Source organism: Oenanthe melanoleuca, chromosome 4 (assembly GCF_029582105.1).
Source record: "Oenanthe melanoleuca isolate GR-GAL-2019-014 chromosome 4, OMel1.0, whole genome shotgun sequence".
Classification (NCBI taxonomy): Eukaryota; Metazoa; Chordata; class Aves; order Passeriformes; family Muscicapidae; genus Oenanthe; species Oenanthe melanoleuca.
In genome coordinates this window covers 10409312-10431547 of record NC_079337.1, presented here as the reverse complement: position 1 = coordinate 10431547, position 22236 = coordinate 10409312, and the positions used below count along the sequence as shown (strand labels likewise).

Genomic DNA, 22236 nt, shown 5'->3' with positions numbered 1-22236 from the left:
GAATGGCTAAAGGTTTATTAAATTATCTAATGCTGTACTGCTCTACCAGGCTGAAAGTCTTCCCAACAGCTCTGCAAATGTGGTTTGTGAAATACTATTTATTTGGAAAAAAGACATTTAATTTGAATTTTTTAAAACAGTATGCAGATAAAAGTACTGTTGATTTAGAGCAAACTTTAAATGTGATATCATTTGGTAGTGAAGAGGCAATGTAAAGGTTTACCTGACTTTGACATTTTATACTTAGTATAAGTGATTGTTAAATGAGAACTATATATTGCTCTAGTATGTAGCAGAATTGTTTTGGAAAGTGTTCTATCAGCTCAAGCTTCCCTTTCAATTTAGAGGCTACAGAATGATTCAGATTGCTTAGTAAGTCAAGCAATCTAATTGAATAATGATCTATTTGTCATACGAGGTCAAGGAGAAAAATGTCAGCCCAAACTGTGCAAAGCAAGCTTGGCTACTTTTCACTGTTCTTTCAGTGCAAAAACTTTGAAGCCTTTGAAATAGTAAGTGAAATAATTATTGGCTGGAGAAACACTAAACACAACAATTCAGTGTGGGAAATAAGAATGATAACTAGATCTAGTTGATTTCTGGCTGGACTCTCTTCAGGGTCTTAGCCAGCTGAAATGATCCTGTGATTATTCCCTGCTCTAGTGTATGGTAAAATAACACAGTTAAAAACAGTCCAGGTTTTGAAATATTTGGTATTGTGTGCTGACTGCATTGTGTACTAAAACTTGTCAAATTTATTGTGATTTTTACATCCGTATGACCTGTGAATCTGATGTGTAGCTGTACACTGAGAAACTTTTACTCAGTGTTATTCAGTCTCTCTTAAATTTACTCTGGTATAAAAGCTTTTATAACATCTGTTGAAAAAAAGCATAAGAAGAGGGAAATATAGGTAACTGTAAGCAGACTATTATATAAATAGAAATTCAACTTCACTATTGTGAGAATTTAAATAGTCTACAAACAGCTGTCCTTCAGAAACCCCAAACACAGTAAACAGGATGGCATCAGTGATGTAACTCAGGTTCAGGTTTTGCCCCTTGCATTTTGGGAGCCTCTCTCCTGGCCTTGTCCTTGGAACTGGGTTACTTGGCTTGTGTGCTGCTGCAACCAGGCTGATTGAAAAGCTGACACCTTAAAAGCTGTGCCCTTTGGGACAAACTCAATTCTATTTGGTATTATAGTTTTTAGATATTTATTTTTATCTGTATGTCTTTTAAAACTTAGTAATGGCATTAAAAAAATTTGTTGAGTAAGTCATGAGTTTTTTTTCTGTGTGACTATTTCTGCAGAAGTTGTTAAATGCTGGCATGGAACAAAGGCCTCATTCTGTATTGGAGGGAATCACCATGGTATAATAATCCTTAAGAGCAGATTTAAGTTTTCTGTGCATTTCTATTTACATTTTATTGGTGATGTGACTGTAGTATTTGGGTAAAGCCAGTAATTGCAGCGTTCCAGCAATAACAAACTCCCACAATGACTCTGGAGCAGCGTAGGAGAGGGAGGAAGGAGCTAAAGGCACTGACTGCAAATTAGATCAGCAGTGCTTCAGAAGTTGCTCTCAGTGATAAATGTGCCCCAGCAGGCAGAAGTGTAAAAACAAAGTAAAGCCATTTTCAGACTTGTTTGGGCTCGTGCTGGATGGATCTCTGTTCACTCAGTGTCAGTATTTGTGTTTTGCATTGGGCTGTTTCTAGTAGGCATTTATGTTCTGTGGTTTGTTCTGCAGCATTATTGATTGAGTCATTGCAGCCCTGTGAGGGATCTTATACACTGGCTCCTGCTGCTGCTCAGGTAACAAATAGGAGTAGCAGCATCAACCTCTTGGTTTTGGCTGATCCTCTTGCCCAGAGTCATTAAGTCAGGGATATTTGGCAACACAGGCAGTTGTACAGAGCTAATTCTTGGTGTCTTGATCATTAAATGGTACTAAATAATATTTAAGCATAACACGTTTGCATTAGGGGAATCCACCTTTAGTGACTTAACAGTCAATGAAATTATTAGCAATTATCTTTTTTACTGGAATATCAACATTCCCATGCCAACACTTCCTAGCTCCAGCAGCCCCAGTCACCAGCACTGTGCTGTTTGTACAGATGCACAGCAGACACCTCCTGCTGATGAGTGGCACAGGAGCAGTTGAGCTGGGAAGGATGCACATGCTGTGTGTAGCTGTGTGTAGCCCAACCAGTTAAAATTCCCTCACCAGGGCAGCCAGTGGAGATGCCCCTGGGCTGTTCACCTGGGTACTGGCAGGGCTGGAGGGGACTCTGCAGCTTGGCCTGCTTGAATGACACCATCCTTTGAGAGATTTTGTCTAATTAAAGATTTGGCATGCACTTTAGCTAATCAAGGACTTCCAAAATCTCTCTCTGAGATGAGCCGAAGCATGGGAAGCAGGGATGAGAGAGGAATTAGCTGTGGCACTTGCTTGCAGCAATGATGTTTGCCTGGCTTGGGTAACCAAATCTTAGGGCTCTGTTGAGACATTTCAGCTTGATTAAACTGATATTTGGCATTTAGAATTTGGAAGGCAAATCTAACAGTTAATGATGTGTAAAGCTAGTCTCTAGCCCTGAAAGAATGGGTAGCACCCTTAATTTTGCTCATATTTGTTGTATAATCAATATTATTATATTAGTTAAGTAGCATACTTACCCATGTATGTGCAAATAGACATTTGCTTGTATCAGTTGATATACAAATGTGTTTAAATATATTTAAAAAATTGTAGCATCTCATAATTGTAGTTTAAGTCTCTTGTCACTTGTTGGTCAATAAATAATATTCAGAAGAGAAACTTCAGTAACTGAAACAAAATATAGCTTTTAAATAATATTTGGATGCTGCCTAACACATGAGTTTTATGTGGGGACATATCTAAATACTGCTGTTCATTGTTCGAAGTTCTGATAACTAAATTTTGAAATAATGATATTAAAATTCTTCCTAGGGTTTTGTATTTTGTTCTGGTAGTTGCCTTGCAACATCCTATGTCCATAATACTGTGGAAAGCATTCTCTTCATAAAATGTCTAAATATTGCCTTCTTTTCTTTTATTTTCAAGTTGAATAAAGTGGTATTTTTTCTCTTTCCCTGAGGTTAAAGCAAAGAATAAAACTCACCTGAATTACATCTTTCCACTGCAATACACTCAGCATTACAAGACAGGAGTGTGCCTGCCTTGTAACATAACTTTGGAGTCAGAGCATCCTTTAGACAAAGATTTTGGAGTTTTATATTCCTGGGGACTCTTTGGAAACATGTCTGATTTCTGAATCTTTTAGCTGCTGCTAAGTTTAACTTGAAAAACTCTCTTTTGTTTGGCATTTTGAGTGCCTGTGTTGTGCATGCTGTTCCATGAAGCTTTAGGAGGTAGGATATGACAGAGGAGCAAAGCAAAAGGAATGAAACCAGATACTGGGCCTGAATAACAAACCAGTGAATCTGATAAAAATCTTTCCCATGACTTCGAAGTGTGCAGGGTTAGATCTTATATAGATGTTTGTTTTGAAGCTACTCTTCTTGGTTGCTTCTCTAAAATATCCCAGCCCTTGAGTCCCAGATCTAACTAAATATGTTGTGGGTTCCTGGCTTCAAAGCAGCTGTGCTACATCAATGTGAAGAATGTGAGCCCAGCTGAAGAATGAGGTAATAGTTATTACTGCATGGTGCTGAACACTGTTGTGAAGTTTTCAAGAGCTTGTACTTCTCAGGGTATTTGATAGTGAACTGCCAAAGCAGCACAAGAAAACTGCAGCAATCAGAAAAATGAGGGAGTAGGGCAGAATGTGCAGTTGGTGGTCAAAGTGCTCAAATGTGAACTCTGTGATGACCATAATCTTAATAGGGAGAAATAAATTGGAGAAAAAAGGGAAATAAGTTTGCTAGTTATTCTCTCAATAACCAACACAATTTGAGTGTTTTTTCACATTTGTCTAATTGCTTAGAGTTGTGAAGAGAGAGCAAGGGATATGGTGGTTGTAGTAGGGTAATAGTAACCAAAATAGTTCTACAGGAAGGAATGTCTCTGCACATATCATAGCATATTCAGGTGGTAATTTTAGTGAGAGTGCCTGTCTGACATTTCCAAAAGTGGTTCTTTTTTTTTTTTTTTTTTTTTTTTTTCTATGACTATATTAGGGCAGTGAATTTTGATAGACAGTTCTATTGTTGAGTAACCTCTTAGGTACTTTTCAAAGTGTAGAGTAGTATAAATCTTGTGATTGTGTTTTTTTAAAATGTCATTAAACAGTGCATAATTGACAGCAAACTATAGCAAGTACTTGAAAGAATTCAAATTTAAAATTTCTAGGTTGTTTATTCTTTTTACCAAACAATGGGTTGATAAAAAAACAATCTACCTGTAAATGCAGGTTTTATTCTCCAGGATCTTATTTTTCCCTGACTGATATTGTGATGCCATCCTTTTGGAAAAGGTCTTGAAGCAGATTTAACCCTGCATACTGAACATAAATGGGACATCAATGCTGCTCAAAGAGCATGACTAAATGATTTTTCCAATTCTGAAATATAATCTGCAGCTTTTTCAGCAGCACCTGTTCCTGGAAGAAAGATAAGCAGAAAGACTTGTATTGTGCTTACCATAAACTTGAAGCCAGTCTTGATCCTAGCAGAATTTGCCTATTTGGTTATCCTGCTTCATCAAGTTTTGAGCTGGTGAATAAATAATGCTTTGTTGTGGTAACCAAATAAAATTGTAAAAAAAGTCATCATCACACCTTTGAGTAAATCTGAAAAGGGATCATTTCTCTGTGAATCAAACTCACAGTATCACTTATTGCTGAGGGGTACGTATCCTTAAAAAAATCATTGTGTTGGCCATGTTAGAAACAATAGCAGCAAAAATATAAAAATGAAGGCTGGATTTATAAGTTTTAAGTTTTGTTTTATTTTATTTGTTCATTTTGCTCTTTGTTATTGTAACATTTTACTGAGTTTTACTTGAGTTTGTTCTGGTCCCACACAAATTCCATCTTCCACCAAACCAGCCAGTCAGGTTTGTTTTCCTTGGTTTTACAGATGTGTATTAGTTACTGTTACACCCCAACAACAAATAGTAAATAAAAGACAATTTAAATTGAACAGAAAAGATTCAGGATGTCAAAAAGTTACCACGTGATTGGAAAGAATGTTCTTGTTTTCCTCTGGGAACTACTTGTTTGACTTCTGTCTGCTTTGAGACTTTTGCACTGAGCACAAGATGCCTTAAATGCAGTTTATTCTTAGTAACTCAGTGTTGCTAGGATGAGTCCTTCTTTGAAAGGAATTCTCCCAAAGAGATGGCAATTCAAGCCCAGTCTGAAACTGTGTTGGCATGTTTTGACTTAGGGCTTGTAATGATTTTGCAGTAACTCCTGCAGGAATTTCTTCTTTCCCCACTTCTGCAAGAGAACTTGAGCTAACTTGCAGTTGGTTTCAGTGCAGATAAAGCAACAAGTGAAACATTCTTCCAGAAAGGTTCTAAGGTAGTGAATGCCTCTCATCTTGCACATCATGCTGTCACCTCTCTTGGCAGTGTTCAATGCTGGATAATGCATATCCAGCAAATTGATGAATGATGTTGAGTTAGTGACCCCTGAGGAGAGCCAGCTCTTCTTGCTGTGCTCCTGCATTCTCTGGCACTCACAGCTTTCTTTGTTATATGCAGACATTGAGTGAACACTGCTGGAAAATTATTTGAGAACAGATTTGCCACGACCCCACATCACTGTTTTTATCTACCTCTCCTCCTACAGTACTTTGCTCATTTTAGAGAAGACTTTTGGGATTCTGTGTTAGCCCTTGCCACACTGAGCCTGTCTGGGCTTTTAAATATGCAGCTTTCTGAAGCACTGTTCCTTCATCATTGTGCACCTCTTCTCTGAGCACTGCTCAGCATGACTCCTGAGTTTTGAGTTGCTCTGTCAGAAAAAAAGGCCAAAACTGTCTAGATACTACCATCAAGACTTGGTAATGTTGGAGAAATAAATCCAGCAAACAGTGTGTGCAAGGTGGGATGTGTGTGTGGCACGGACACATACCCCAGAAAGCTGAAAACCAGAATCCTTTTCAAAAACTCATATTCTTGTTTGCTTTTTTCCAGCTTAAGTGGGTTTGAGTCCTAGAAAATTAGGCTGGATTTTTAAATCTGTACCTGTAGGCACTGTAATTCTAGAAATCTATCCTTCAATCCCTTTAGGGCAGGGATTGTCTTCATTTGCATTGCAGCTGGAAAAGCAGGATGCTCTCATGGTCCTTAAATATTAATCTGTACTAATTGTAGGGCTTAATACACAAGGACTCAAAAATTCCAATAATGAAACTTGGGAAGATGAACAGTTAGTGTTCTCTCTGCTTTCTGCATATTAAGAGAAACCGAAAATTCTGCTTATAAGACTATGTACTTTACAATTAAATAGTTCTTAATGGAATTATCTATACAGAGATTTATGTGTATATCTATTCTATGTAGTCTATAAATATGAAAATTTGTTTCATTGCTGAAAATCCTTTGTATCTAGTGTAGCATTACTCATTTTTGTTTGTTGTCTACTTTTTTTCCTGTATCAGTAAGAAGCAATTTCTAATAGAAGTAGTCTTAGATGTATTTCCAACTTGTCAGCATCCATTGATATTTAATGATTTTCATTAACTAGCTTTGGCTCGTGTAAATTCAACTTCTGTGTAGGTGTTAGAGATTAAATTTGTACTTTACAGGGTGTATGTAGCAGTTAATCCTCATGATGAGCTCTTGAAATGCAGGGATGTTTATTTGCTCTGAAGTGGGTCAGAGCAGAGGATGAACCAGCATGAGGGACCAAATCATTACTGTCTGAGCATATTCCAGTGTGATGAATTTACAGAAATCTGCTGATGTGCTGATGCAAGTAGTAAGAAGCATGAGGATGTTTGGAGTATCAAGATTAAACCCAGGTGCAAACTGAGCTTCAGGCAGTTTTCTTCCCTTCTGCTCCATGAAATTGAAATATTTCCTGTTTCCAGAAGCTTTTGCTTTCAAGAAAAAAAATGTATTTGAACTACCAGGAGAAAGTGATTGACAACCTTGTAAATGTAAATATGTATAAATCAGGGCTGTGAGTAAGGGAAACTTCTAAATCTAATAGCATAAAAATTCTCACCGTGACTTTCACGTGTTTTGATATAAACACTTATCTAGAGATAAGTTTTGAATAGCTATGGCTAATCTGTTTAGAGAGGAGTTTGTAGGTACCTGAATTTGAAAAGCTATTTAACAGCTGAAAGGGTTTTTTGGAATTTAGCTATTCTGAGAACAGGGGTTTATCATCTTAGCTTAGAATGATGCAGCAGATAATAGGATTAAATTCTGTCAGAAATGTACAAACTCTGAAATCTTGTCAGTTAGAAAACTGCTGCATTTAGAATTCCAGGGGAGAAAAAAGGAGGGTAAGACTAGGAAGGACCTCTCCTTTTCAAACCTTAAATACATAAAATTGGTAGGCTTCTTAGTAAAATAATTTTTTTTCTTGATATTGAAAATGTTGCATTTGTGTCTATGGCATGTTTTTTTCTCATAGACTTTACAATTGTTGTCTCATGTTTGCAAAATTCCTTTTATCCAAAATTTCAGAGGCAAGGTTGTGTTTATGCTGAAAGCTTATGTTTTCTGTGAAGAGGAGTGCCAGCTCAGTATCCCAGTGAGGCAGGGTGCTAGAAACACATTAATTACAAGAGCTGAACCTTAGCATGGGCTCATCTACCTCATTCCATGCTGCTTTATCTGAACTATTTCTAGTTTCTGAGGTAAAACAGTCTTAGCTATCAGTAATATAATGATAATTTCTAAGGCTGATCGAAAATTGTAGGAAAAGGGCTCCAGAATTACTTAATGTATAGATATAGGTAGAGATTTATTGCAATTCTCTCAAATTGAGCTTTTGTATGATTTTTTTTTTTTCTCTTATATATTTAAAAACCACCAACAAATAACTCAATGGATATTTTCATTTGTCTTTTAGTATTTTCGGAAGCATAGTGCTTGGCTTTTGAATTATTGGGCATTCTGGTAAATGTGGCCTTAATTTTTCACTTATTCTGATGAAATGGAAAACTTGTGTTTCTAGGGTATTTTTAGTTCATAGGAAAGTAGGATTAAAGATCATTGTGTTAGAGAGAAGTTATTTTTGGCACATGCTGCTGCTCTTTTTTTCATCATTATTTTTCCCTTCCTGCTTTTGCCCAAAGATATGCCTTCTATTGTGCATACTTTCTCCTATTTCCTTGCTACTCTATGTGCTCTTTGCAGTTCAATATTTGAACCTGATTTTCTTAAATGAGGCTCTCCAGATTGCCTAGGATGGTTCCCACCTGGGTGTGGTAGATCTCAGCAGGAGATTTGACTTGTGGGGGTGTTTGAGCATACAGAAATGCACTCATCCTTTACCCCTTCAGGCTTTGGGATGTTGGAATGGCACAAGAGAGCCAGTGGGAGAAGGTGTGGCTGAGCTGGGAAGGGGAAAACCTGGCAGTTTTCTGCCATGGAAGGAGATTTTCTAGGCAGCATCTTCCCAGTGAGAATGGCCCTGAGCCCTGTTATATCACTGCACATCCACAGGGACAGCCCCTAAGTGACCAGCTGGCTTTGTGCTTACCTGGTACATAAAAAAAATCTGATTTCGCTGTGGGTCCAGGAAACTTGTCTGGATGAAGAGGACTATTTAGATCCTCAGTGAGAGTGTTTTCTATTGCAGATATTTGTAAACAGAGAGCAAAAAGCCACATAAGCCTCCTCTACCCCATTCCGGTTTTAGGATTTTGGAGGAGAGTGAGTGGGAGAAGGTGTGGCTGAAATGGGAAAGGGAGAGCTGTGGCCTACCTGGCAGTTTTCTGCCATGGAAGGAGATGTTCTGGGCAGCATCTTCCCAGTGAGAATGGCCCTGAGTGCACTGTCCCATTACATCACCACACATCCACAGGGACAGCCCCTGAGTAACCAGCTGGCTTTGTGCTTACCTGGTACATAATAAACCCATGGCTGATTTCTCTGTGGGTCCAGAAAGCTTGTCTGAAAGAAGAGGACTATTTAGACCCTTATAATGTTTTCTGTTGCAGATATTTGTACATAGAGAGCAACAAGCCAAATAAGGATGAGTTATTCTTTTGTTCTTGTAGAAAGCTCTATAAGACTTCCTTACCTACAACTGAGACTTGGATGGCAGTCCTGGCCCTGCTGCCTTCTTCCAACCTTTCCCTGCCTCCCAGGAAGCTGACATTTTAACTATTCAGAATGCAGTAGGTTTGTGTGGTGTTTTTTTTTGGTTTTTTTTTTTTTTTTTTTAAATCTTAACTCCTTAACAATGCTGTTGTCAGGGAAGCTTAAAAGGTATACAATGTCTGCACAATGTTTTCAGCAATAGATGTTCGTCTTTTCCACAGTTTCATAAATCCTTTAAAACTACACTGATTCTTCTAGAAACTGTGCTTTTTTTCATCCAACTGCAAAGTGTGGTAGCATTAAAATTTTAAACTTTATATCCACTTTAAGAAGAAATTGTGTGCACCACTAAGTTTGCTGAAGAGCCATTTTTAGTATCCCTGGTTGTGTGCTTCAGTGCCTGACATCTTAGTTTTCTCTGCTGCTGCTTAATGACCCTTGCAGTACTGTGATTTTTTTTCTAGACAGGAATGAGAAATTTTATTTTGGAATTACTGGAGAGGGACAGTTGGGATTTTTTTTTTTTTTTTTTTTTTTTTACTGTGAGGGTGGTCAAGCACTGGCACAGATGACCTCAGGAGGTTGTAAAGTGTTTGTCCTTGGATGGTGAAAAATACCCAAATGGATGTAGCCTGCTGTAGTTGACCCTGCTTGGGCAGGGGGGTTGAACTTGTTAAGCTTAAGGCTGATTCTAACATCTCTTTGCCAGGGATTTGTCATGTAACTTTCCAGAAAGAGTTTGGAGGCTTCTTAGAGCTGCTAGTGATTGGTTTGACATGGACTCCTCCAACATTCTGTACTGTATATGGACAGAAAGGTATCTGTTGATCCTTACTTTTGTTGATACCTTGCTTATGATCTAAAAAATCTTCAGGATCTCTAAATAGTCACTTACAATTATGCTGAAGTTAGACTATTTAAAATTGTTGCTGTCTATGAGGATCCAAGATATTCTAGGGAACCTTCCACCCTTGCATCATAATTAAACGTGGGGCACACTGAAAACACCATGAAGAATTTAACAGCAGCCTGAATTGCCTTTCTTTTTGGGCAGAGAGAGTCAGGACTGGGTAGAGTCAGCTATTGTTAAATTAGTTTTGTGGATGCTCTTGGCCTGGATAATATGCTACTGATGTTCATTTTTATGAATTTTTGTATGTATGCAAAATTATGTTTATTTTTTCCTGTATATTTAAGGAAGAGATATTTGTAGGAATGTTTCTAAAATGAAAGCTTGAAGTAAATCATCTTTAGTAAACATGTATTTGCAGCAGTGGTGTTGGCCAGGAATAAAATTGAAGTGGACTTTTACCCTGAGTTGAAAATCTTAGCCCTTTCTCTGTGAAGAAAGGAATTTGGGTCAAAGACAAAATAAGCTGAGGATGACTGTTTAAGAGATTGGTGCCCTGTTCCCAGTGGAGTGAACCTCAGTTCTGGAGTCATGATGGACAGCAACTTGAGTTCAGTGGTACTGGAATGTAAGAAAAAAAAAAAAAAGAAAAATACTAAATTCCAATTATCTTTTGTGCTGTCTATGCCTGCTGCCAGGAAAATCTTCATTATTTTGCAATCAAGGTGGGACAGCTTTGAGTGGATGCAAGCAGACTGAAGTCTTCCTGTAATGGTTTGCAGCTGTTATGTTAGAGGTGGGCAGAGTGCTGAACTTGTGGATGTGCTCTGTGTGTGACCCCTTTCTGGTCCAGTGCTCCACTGAATCCGGAGAGGCACTGGCCCCATTTCTCCTTCAGCCACCCTGCTGGGTGTGTAGTGAAGGAAATGAGCAGTGATGTTTTTGCACAGTGTGGATGAGCAGCTGTGCCCTGCCACTGCCTGTCAGGAGAGCTGTGTGCTTTTCAGGTCCTGGCAGGGCCAGAGGTGGCCTCGGAGCTGCTCCACTTGCCAGTCAGGGATGTGCCCTGGAGCCACCCTGCAGGTGTGCAGGGACCTCTTACAGTTCAAAGCTTAAATACCTGGGGACTTCAAATCCCTCCAGAGCCAGGTAGCAGGTGTGTGGAGGCTCAGAGTATTTTGTTTAAAACCCACTCGTGGCTATCTCTGGCTTGTTGAGAGTTTACTTTCAAATGTTTTAATGCCACTTTTTGCAGTTGGTCTTTCCTAATCTTTAGCCCAGACTGTAGAACACTTCATGAAAAACTGCCTGGAGAATTCCTTCCATCTCTTTCCCTGTGTATCTTTCTCTGTGAAGTTAAAGTCACCTCATAATTCCAAAAGGGTAGAGATTATTTGGATGACAAAAAGCAAGCAAATAATTTACAGGTTATAGTAGTCACAGAGTTCTGTGCTTCTTGTGCAGAATGGTAATGACTCAACAGAAATGAAGCAACTCTGTTGTTAGGCCAATAATATATTAACTGAAAACATTTTTTAATAACTCAAAGCATGATAGCTCTTGACTTTTTTGACTCTAATGGTATTTCACTGTATTAGCTGAACATGTTTTTCAAGTGGCAGTTGTTAAATACATCTCTGATTATGCCTGTAGAAATAATTGCAGTAATACTTTGATGTTATAAAACATTTCCCAATGGACTTGCTTTTAATCCTTATATGTAGAAACAGAAGTTACATAAATAGAAAAATGTCGAATTAACAGAAGACTAAAGTCATCCTCCCCTTTTGGACACATTAGTTATAGATGTACTTATGTTAGGAAAATCTGAAATATATGTCCTGTGGTGAGATTTGAGGCCCTGAGAAAACTAGAATTCTCCTAAATGCAGCAGCACAAAATGCCACACAACACTAGATGCAGCATGACTGGCAGACTGACCTGAAGTGCTGTACTGAAAACAAACAAAATGCTTAAGAATGCTTTTCTTCATTGTTTTACCCTTACCCCTGTGGCAAATAGGTTTTCTAGTCCAGTTATGGACACTGTAATTATTATTATCAACCATATTTTTAGAGTGGTATTTGCCTGTTATGTGGATTATAAAACTGAAATGTAATAAAGAAGCGTTTTTAAAATTTACTTCAGTGTTCAAAACAATTCTTCACACCTGAGAAGCTGAGGATTGGTGTCTGTAGGAGTTTAAATGAGCTGCTTTAAAAACTGAAGTGGGCTAGCATTGTTTTCAACTTAGAGATGAGCTGCAATACCTTGGTAATTCAGGATTTAGATTTCAAATCTGCCAGGGGCTGTCTCTACAGAGAAAATAAAATTCTTGGGTTTTTTTTTTGCTTTTTGTTTGTTTCCTTTTAGTCCTAAACTAATATTTCTTTGTACAAATGAGTGGAAATTTAAGATTATCTCAGTAAGTCAGCTATGTCTTTATATGTGCCAACATATCAAAATCAAGGCAGTTTCAAATATATTATGGTTGCATGTAAATAGCCACTGTTCACCCTTGAAGAAACTTCTGCTAGAAATGGGAGTTTATTTATAGTATAAGGATCAAATTTTCTGATTTGGATTTTACTTGTTTGTAGAAATCAATGTCTCCCTTTTAAATCTCCTTCAAAATAGAAACTGCAGAGTTGAAAGTTTAGAGTAATAATTAGGAGTATTTTGGAGGGGAAATGAGCTTGGTGTTGATATTAAAGCAACTGGGAATACAAATGTATGTGCTGCTTTGAAAATGTTACTTGAAAATTACATCCAGGCAATCACAACAGCTATGGTCACTGGTGTTTTTCACCCTGTTCTTTTTAGAAGACTGTCTTTACCATCAGAGTTCTCATATATGAGGTACATTTTTTGGAGAAATTTAAGAGTAAAGGTTATTCCTTCAAAATACACAAGTAAACAAATACAGGATGCTCGTGGGAGATGGATTCCTTGAAGCTTGTCTGTGACATGACCCTTGACCTGTGAGGTTTTATTTCTGGACTCTGTCATTTATGTGAAAAAGATACAAATATGTTTTCTAAAATTCCTTGTGAAGGACTTCTACTTGGCTATTTTTGCAGGTCCCATTCTATTAAAGCAATGATTAATTATTGGCCAGAATGACTACTTCAAAGTCTTTTGAGGAGTTAAACATTCTCTGATTTGGACTTGGTTTATCTTGGTTTAATTTAGTATTAATCCAGAATTACTACCTTTTCAAACAAGTCTTACTTGTGTTAGAACATCTCCTTTTAACTACAGCCTGAATGCAGATGATTTAACATTTATCAAGCATTTCCCTACTGGGAAGTTTAATCATTATTGGGCTAAAAGTGATTGTTCTGGATTGCAGAAATCTATTTTCTCCTTTGATTAAAAGTGTGTCTTGCTCTTCTTTGCCTTGTCTTTGAAGTACATTTTAGTCTGCTTTCCTTTGAGATGTGTGGGTTTTGTTTTGCTAAAAGGTCAGCTCTGGCATATTGGAGGGATTAGTCAGTGCTTTGTATTGTGTTTTCTGTAGAAAACCATTTTTTTAGGCTGTCTCTCTGGTAATTTTCAACATCAGACACCTATGCAATGACAGCCAGTTGTGGCTCAGCCTGACATTAGGAACCCAGCAGAGTAGGGAGTTAAAATGAAAAAAAATGACCAACATACAGGTAAATCATATGCCACCTACTTTTTTTTAGAGGCCACATTTTACCTCTTCTGAGCACTACACATGGAGAGTGCTACAGGGCTCAAACATTCCTGCTAGCTTCCCTTAGGGTATGTTGAGGAGGTGATTTTGGTGGGGTTTTAAAATTATTTTATTTTTGGGTTGTTTTTTAAAAAATCTTTGACGTTGAAGCTACATGACTTTCTTGTCCCTGTCTTTGGCACAATGAAAGGAAGGAACACAGCTCCTCTCACACAGATGAATCTTAAGGCTGTTCAGTAAAACAGTAGATCTATAGTTTGCTTTTATTATTGTCTGTCTTTGTTTTGTGAGTTACTGTTGTTAATGTAGCTCCCTACTGCATCTTTTCCTGGATCTTCATTTGTGTTCCTTTACTACATAACATTTTTACTTAAAGAAGGAATTTATAGTTTTATTCACCAGCAGAGTCTCATGGGCATCAGGGCTGTGGCCACACATGAATTAGCTTACAATTAATTACAGAGCTGGCTCCAGAGAATTTCACACAAAATCCTTAACACAGCCTCTAAACCTGCAGCATTTCTTAGATGTCTTTATGTCAGTGTTAACATCAGCTGGTTTGGGTGGCTTGTCCAGGCTGCAGGTGGATCACTTTTTCCTCTCTGGACTTCTACCCAGGAGCCAGAGTAGGTTCCTTACAGCTGCTCAGAGCAGCTTTTGTGCAGCAAAGAAGCACCCTAAAATGTTTCAGGTTGTTTAGAACTCTTCCTGAACCTTCTTGTCTGCTGCAGTTGCTGGACTGTGTTGTTTGACTGCCTTCCTTTATTTTTGTGTTTTTGTTTCTTTCCTCTCCAAGCCTGAAAGTATCTTGTGAAGATGCAAATGGAGACATGGATTTGTAGTCAGGCTAAGCAACAGCTGAATTTTCTTTACATATTAGAGAACTCCTGTCTCTACAATGTTGTAAAGTAATACTGCACACTGAAGATCAAACTCATGTAATGCTACACTTGACAAGTGGTGTAGCAGTGAATAAATGCTCATGTCAAAGGAAGCAATGTGTGCTGTTGTAATAAAAACAGATGTGGCAGACTGAAAACTGAGACTTGGCACTTTTGTTTTTCATCTTCTTGTGGTATTGCTGATGTATTTTTTTACGTTTATTTTATTTCCAAAGAGGTGGGAAATGTTAGGAACCAGCAGAATGTATTTTACTTATAAAATCTAAACGAAATTGTTATAGATTCTAATAATTTTCTGAGAGCTTATGGTATCAAGGTCATAGTTCAAAGAAAATTTGCAGGTTTTTTTTATTCTTCATCTAGTACTTTTAACAACTCTCTTTTTTGAGTAGTGAGAAATCTGTGAGAGAAATTACAGCAAGATTACTGCTTCATTAGATACTTGAAATGATAATATTAGGAAAAGGTGAAGGAGGAAATGATATTTAGCTCTGTTTCCCTGAGGATCTAAACCCTTTTGTGGTATTCTGAAATACCAACCACGTCAAAATAAATTGCAGCCTTGGAATAGCACTATCAAAATTGATTTTGATAAGAATGTATTTTGGAGTGTAGTAATGTATAGCAAGGTTTTGTAAGGCTTCAAGCCCTTTCCCTCCTGCCCCCTTCTTTCTTAATTTCTCTCACTAGAAAATGGAAGGTTAGAGCCTAAATATTATTAGGAGATGCTGCCATGAGTAGAATAGTTTGGACTAGAAGGAGAGAAGATACTTGATAATCTAAAGCAAACAAGATCTGCTTTGCTGTCACAAGTCTACTGCAACATCTTAGACAAAGTTTTCTGTGCTGTTAGTCACAGTGTGCTCTGGAAGGAAATGCAGGGAACATATTTTCATAATTACTTTAAAGAGATCCACAGAGATACATATTCTCAGACACTTTTTCAAAAATTAAAGTTTTTCAAAAACATTGGTCAAAAGCAGTTTGTTTCATTACTTAAGGACATTTTCTAAGCCAAGCTGGACGTTCTCCTCCTCTTGCTGTTGTGCAGCTGAAGTCTAGAGCATAAAGATGATGGAATTCAGTTTTCCACAACTGTAAGTAAAGCTGGAGCAGGATTGTGCATGTGCTGGAACAGATCATCTGATGTTAGCAGGGGATCACTGCACAACAAATGTAAATAGCACTGGATGGATGCCTAACACATGTAACCACGCATTTGCTCCTGCAGTGCAGATATGATGCTGTGAGCTGTGTTGATCCAGTCAGCCTCTTTCCTGAGCCTCTTGCATCTATCATGCTTAAACCTCTAATAATCTGGGGTTGTCCAGGCTAGATAGCAAAGCTGTAAGAGGAAATAGGCCTGTTCTAGCACGTCACAAGAATTGAACCCCCTGCTCAGGAAATGCTGGCAGTGGAAATGAGAAGTTGCAGATTAAGCCTTTGCATTGCTAAGGAAACTTCCCTGATCACTCTGGTGCTGCTCTGGCTGTCACACTCCACCAGCTGGGCTGGGATCAAAGCCCCTTTGCAGCTACACCCCCCCACACTCACAGGCCTTACTCTGAAATAGATCACTTCTGGTTTTCGTGGTGGTAATTCTAACCAGATTAATCACTTCATCTGCTAATAAGGTGATGAGTGCAGCTGGCATCTCAACTCATGGGCATGATCACTTATCCCTACCCTCCATCAGCATACAGCATTTCCCCCCAGCAGCATTCATGTATATCTCATTTCAGTGACTCATAAATAATCTTGTTCTTTTAGCTGCAAATTAAGTGGGTAATGAATGATGTTTTTCTGGGCAGCATACTGATACATTATTATAGCTGGTATTGTTAATATTGTTTACTGTTTGTTGGGGTTTATTCCCCCAAAACCTGTACTTGTAGAGATGCCATAGAGACTCTTTTTTTATGCTTCATTTGGTAAGACTTTCTTGCCATCTTTCTTCTTGGATTGTTGGTAGACATTTTCTTCCTGCTGTTTATTACAGACATCCCTGAAGGGTACTAATTGCTTTATGTATGTACATTTCCTTGAAAATGTAACTAGGTTACTTTAGCAACTAGCTGTATGTTCCAGAGAAGAGATATATTATTTTTATAGAAGCCTCTCATCCCCAGAGACAGGAACAGTGATCTTGAATGTCTTTGCAGCTGAAAATCAGTGGATCTTTACTTATTTGTATATGTGCTCCAAATGTAGTCTCTGTTGCACAGAGGTTCTTTTTATTATAGAGTTCACCTGAGTCTGAGCCTTTGTTTTAGTCACTACAATTAAACAGTGTCACACATGGCTATGTAACTCTGCCCTCATTTTGTGACAACATGGACTTTGTCATTTTTGTGGCCCCATCCTTTGACATTTAGTGTTGCATGGTGAATGATTCTGGGAGCTGCAAATTGTGGGAGCAACTTCTCTGTTCTTTCTGTCCCCATCAGCAAACTGAAGCATTCCTGCTGGCACAGTTAGTAGTATTTACAATAAACCAGTTAATGAGGTTTATTACAGGGCACTAGCAGGAATGCTCATTGACACCATTCTGTGCTAATGCCCATCCTCAAATGTTTGTTTCATTTGCTTTCAGGCATGTTTTGCCAAAGAGGGAACACACTGGCTGTTCAGTTCTCAGCCCTCTTGCAATTGCATCTGCACTCTTAATTCAGGAAGTATGTCCAAAGATTTCCTGTGCGTTCCAAAATTGGATTATTTCTAAGCTTTTGCATTTTTGCATGTGCCTGACTGAGGGTATTCCTTTTCAGCAAAGGCAGAAGCAAGTGGTGATGTGCACTTCCTTCTCTTACACTTCCCTGCCATCCCCAACACCCCCCAGGGTGGGGGAAAGCAAACTCTGTGCTGTTCAGTGCTTGTAGCACAGGTCCAAGTGTGGCATTCCCTTCTTTAATGTGTCCTTTTGCCCACTAAGGAATAGCTACACCTTACTTAGTAAACTTAATTAGTTTATTAAGACAGATTCTACATTATTATTTATAAACTGAGTTGCTTTGGGATAATAATGCTGCTGCATTATCAATGAAATGAATAAAAATTTGAACATTACCTTCACATATATATGTGTGTGAGACACAGGCTTTTCCCATGCCCCTTGTCTTCAGACACTACTAATTTTCTGTTGTTTTGACAGTGCACAAAATAGCATGCCCTGGAGACACCAGGGCTATGTTGTTAATTCCTGTTCCTAGCCAGCCCCCTGGAATCTGTTTTGGTTTGGAATATGGAAAGGAATGAAGCTGTGGGAAATGGTGTTTCTGTCACTGGTTAAAGGGAGAGCTACCTTGCATACTGTCATACAGGCTAACACATGCATTGTGTGAATCCAGAGTATGACAAGATATTCACCAATGGACTGTATTTTTCCTCACTAGCAAAAATAAGCTATTCAGTTTCAATGCCATTTCCCAATTTTTGGTCTCCTCCTTGGCTCATTTCCCAAACAACTCTGAACTCTGAGCTGGGGATGTCTTTCATTCCTAATGCCTGCATTGTTTGTTCTAGCTACTGGATTTCTTCCATTTCTGGGAGATGCTGCATCTCCCTGTTTCTCTGCTAGATTAATTTATTTTTTTTTCTGCAGTGGGCTTTGTGCTTGGAGCAGTGTGTGCTGAGTGCCTGGTCAGAAATATTACAGTTTCAGGGAAGGTAGATGATGAATTTCTAGCTATTTCTATTTTGGGTTTTGTTTGTTTCCTTTCTTCTTACTGTTAATAATTGGGTTTTTTAAGTTTTTCTCTCTGTACTGTCTTCCTATATAGAAGTAACATTTTCAGAAAATCCTCCATGAGGAAACAGTAACCAGTCTTTTGCTTCTTTATGTGGGCACACACAGAAGGACAAAGAGCACGGCCATCATGTCTGCAGCACAGAGAACAGTGAAATATCAGTAGAGGAGTTGTTTCTTCCTGCTATCTTAACTTTTTTCTCTGTTGGTATCAAAGCATAAGTTATTCCTAATGCAGCTCTTCCTTAAACACTCATTGCACACCGATAGGCTCAGCAGAGGTGGGGTCACCAGGGGAATGCATGACTCAGGCACACTGAGTCAACAGTCACAATGAGTAGATTCATATACTTTTGGCATGTAAGTACAAGCTGGCGCTTCATTTCACCGAGTTCTGTTGATGAATTTTTCCAGAATTAATTGAGACATAGTGAAGTATTGAGAATTAACATTACCTGTGGTCTGCTTGGGCGTAGGTGATGGTGGAAAGTGTGTTGGTGTTGCGACCTGCTCTCAGGGTGTTACATTTTGCAGTTAAGGAAACAGCCTCAGAATGCCTTTCATGCTTGTGTTTTCATCAGTTTCTGTTTGAGTACTATGCTAATAATACCTAACAGGTTTAAATACATAATATGTAGCTGGTCTTCTGCTTTCCTAACTGTGTGATGTTTCACGTCCACTTTGTTTCTGTGGAGACCCAAGGTTTGCAGAGATGTTGACAGTAAAATTGTTCAAAGGGCAATAATGCAGCACGGGGCTGTGAAGCCTGCCAGGCTGCAAACAGGATATAACAAGCTTTTATTCTTTGGCATCAGCTTAAAAGTAGCCCTTTTGTTTTGTTAAACTTTTCATTTGAGCTGTTTTGAAGGGAAGTGATGCACTGTGGCTCAAACTGACAACTTCTGTGTTCTTTACCAGGGACAACTTTATTGAATATCTTCTCTGACTGAATGGCAAGTTGTGAACAGCAGTAGTCCACTGTCACAATAGAGATAAATAACAGTGTCATCAAAGTAGATGCAGGTTTCATTTAATTTCATTTATCCTTCTGCTCTGGTGTCTCCCAAAGAGTTCTGATGCTTTATGCTGATCCTCCCTACTGGAGATATGCAGATGAGTTATTTTCCTTTCAGCTCTATCCAATGAAATTCAAGATCATGCTGCTAAGCCACCCTTTTACAGGAAAAATGATCTAATGACTGGATTGCAGTACTGTCACAGAAATAAATTGTCTCCTATGTTCAGATAGCACCAAGGTGGTGACCACTTAGTGCAAATCTTCTTCCTATTGTTAAAGATTTCTCAATAGGATAAAACCTGTGCTCTTGGCAGCTAAAAGATTTAATCACATCTAGATAATATATTTGAGACAAGCCACAGCTAGATCAAACTTTTATTTGTGAGGATTTTACCTCCATTCATCATGCACTAGTACTTTTTGCAGGAGTTCAGCTGTAGAGCTCCTGTCCGAGTCACTGGTAGTGGTTTTTTTGGGTCTAATTGTGTCTCATTGTTTTTCTTCCTTTTGTTGTATTCTATTGAATTGTGAGCTGACTAGCCTTCCTGTGTGGTGGCTGTGAAAAATGTGACTGTCTCTCTGTTCCAGCTTCTGATAGTAAACATGAGCTCTCTTGCTATTCCTCAAACTGTGCTGCATTCTAAAAAAATGATTATAGAGTGCAACATTTAAGGGTTGTATGGTGGCCTGAGATCAGGTTTTGTGGGGGGAACTGGCTGTATTCACCTTTAGAGAGGACAAAGTCAAATAGTGTCAAAAGGTGTCTGCCCAACCTTTTGTGCTTTGGCAACTGCTTTTCAGTAAGTCAGTAATTTCTCAGGTGATGTCAAGTAGTGCTAATATTCAATCATTTTAATAATTCTGTGAGTCTTAGCAGCAAGGACTTGCTGGCAACTCACTATTTGAGCCAGGTGCTGTTACATCAGCTGTTTCTTAAAGATTTCATTGTGCACAAACTTTTTATGCTTATCCCACTTTTCCTACCAAATTATAATAGGGTCAGTTTAAGACTATGTACCAGGAGATTTCATTGGCAATTTGGACTAAAGCAAAAACTTTCATCTCTGAAGGTTAGATTTAATTGTCTGCCTGTCTCTTTTAACTGTAATAAAAGAGAGGTAAAAAAGATTCAGCCAGTTTTCCTTTTATTTACTCCAGCAGCAGGTTCAAGCCCAAAGGAGAAAAAAAGGTATAAAACAAGCTGAGTTGGCCTTTTGTATGTATCAGAGCTTTTCTAGCATTGGCTTCTCATCAGACCAAGTTTGCTTGCTGTGAGGATAATCTGACTCACCTTTTGAAAAGTTAAAGGTCAGCTGCACTTGAGGAAGCCCCTGGTAGGCAGTGGCTTGTAGAAAATACCCTCAGCTCTCTCTTGACAATTACCCTTCCTGAATCCACAGGCTTTTCTTTGCTTGCCTCAGGCTTCTGAGATCCCAGGGTAGTTTATTACCCTGCAGAAAGCACTGGGTAGATCCCAACACAGTGTTCACTCCTGTATGTTCCTTAGGGAAGAATAGAAGGTGGATGGTTTTTGCTTTTGAGCCAATGCATGCCCCATTAATCTGTGTCCCTTCTGTGGAGCAGCTAATTGTGCATTTATTTATTTCCTCCTTTTCCTCCAGTGCTTTCACCCTTTCATTTTGAAAGCACGAGGTGTGTTAGTCTAAAGAATCATCTCAGTCACCTGAACGACTGAGCCCAGGATAAAAATGAATTACTAAAACAGAACTGCATTTCTCTATTAGATAGAATGAGATTTAATAATGGTGCAATATAGGTAGAATGCAATTCTCAATTATATACCAGCTGCTGACAAAAGAATTGGTTATGTTGCTGTCTGCTTTTAGGTATGCAGATTTATACCTGATAACTAGTTCTGCTAAGTTCACAACTAGTAACAAACTATATGAACCAAAGTATATTAACAACTGAAGCAATTAGCTGGTTCAGAATGTGTTTGAAATGGTTGTGTAACTGGAAGAATTGTCAGACAAGAGCAGATCCAATAAGGCTGCTAAGAGAGATTTTGTGGGCAAATTAAATGAGTACTTATGTAAAATTAACTATTGCAGCGTATGCGCACGCACGCTCGGGCACTGGGCTGATGAGCCTCTGGCAGGGAGCTTTGCAGAAGCTGCAAGTATTTTTAGTGGAAACGAGATCTCAGCTCAGTTCTGTGGCATGTGACTTCCTATTTCTGTAGGTTACTTCCAAGGGACTTCCTCTGTTAAATCGACTTGTCTCCGGAGATTTAATCTGGAGCCAGAGCATGGTCTGCTTTGTTCAGTGCCTGTGACAGCATTTTCCTGGAGTTTGCTGTGGAGTATTTCATTTTTATTTTGCACTGTCTCCAGCATGCAAGGATCTGGTGGCTGCTACCCGTGATCGGAAGCTGAGCACGTTTATCCAGGTCTCAGTGGTGCACCCAGCAGAGCACACTTTGACACGGTACTCGAGCACTGAAATCGTGGAGGTGAGTCTTTCTTGTTCCATTAACATGTTGATTAGTGGGCTGCTCGTTTCTTCCTTGGAAAGTGAATTAGGAATAAAACAAGTTAGTGCACAGTCTTAGGTAAAACAAGCACACTCTGGCAGTTAGTAAAGCATACCTAAGTGTGCTGTAGTTCTTGGCATTTAACCAGGATAAACAGAAATTAACTTGGCTTTTCATGAAAGCTCTGTTGTTCCAAGTGGAGGCATGGAGAATATTCCAATTCTCCAGGTTTAGAATGAAGCAGGGAATAGTTGCTCTCATGAAAGGACAAGGCAAAGCAAAATAAAACTTATTTAAGAGTATA

The 22236-nt window shown here is 38.6% G+C and overlaps 1 protein-coding gene across 2 annotated transcripts in view; it reads left to right on the top strand.

Annotated features, from left to right (window-relative positions):
- The window catches only part of INPP4B (inositol polyphosphate-4-phosphatase type II B), a 285764-nt gene that overhangs the window by 105835 nt on the left and 157693 nt on the right, over positions 1 to 22236 (top strand). For both annotated transcript variants that reach the window (XM_056490189.1, XM_056490188.1), the window contains one exon: positions 21793 to 21911. In XM_056490189.1, coding sequence (XP_056346164.1) covers positions 21793 to 21911 — 119 coding nt within the window. The remainder of the gene's footprint in view (positions 1 to 21792; positions 21912 to 22236) is intronic.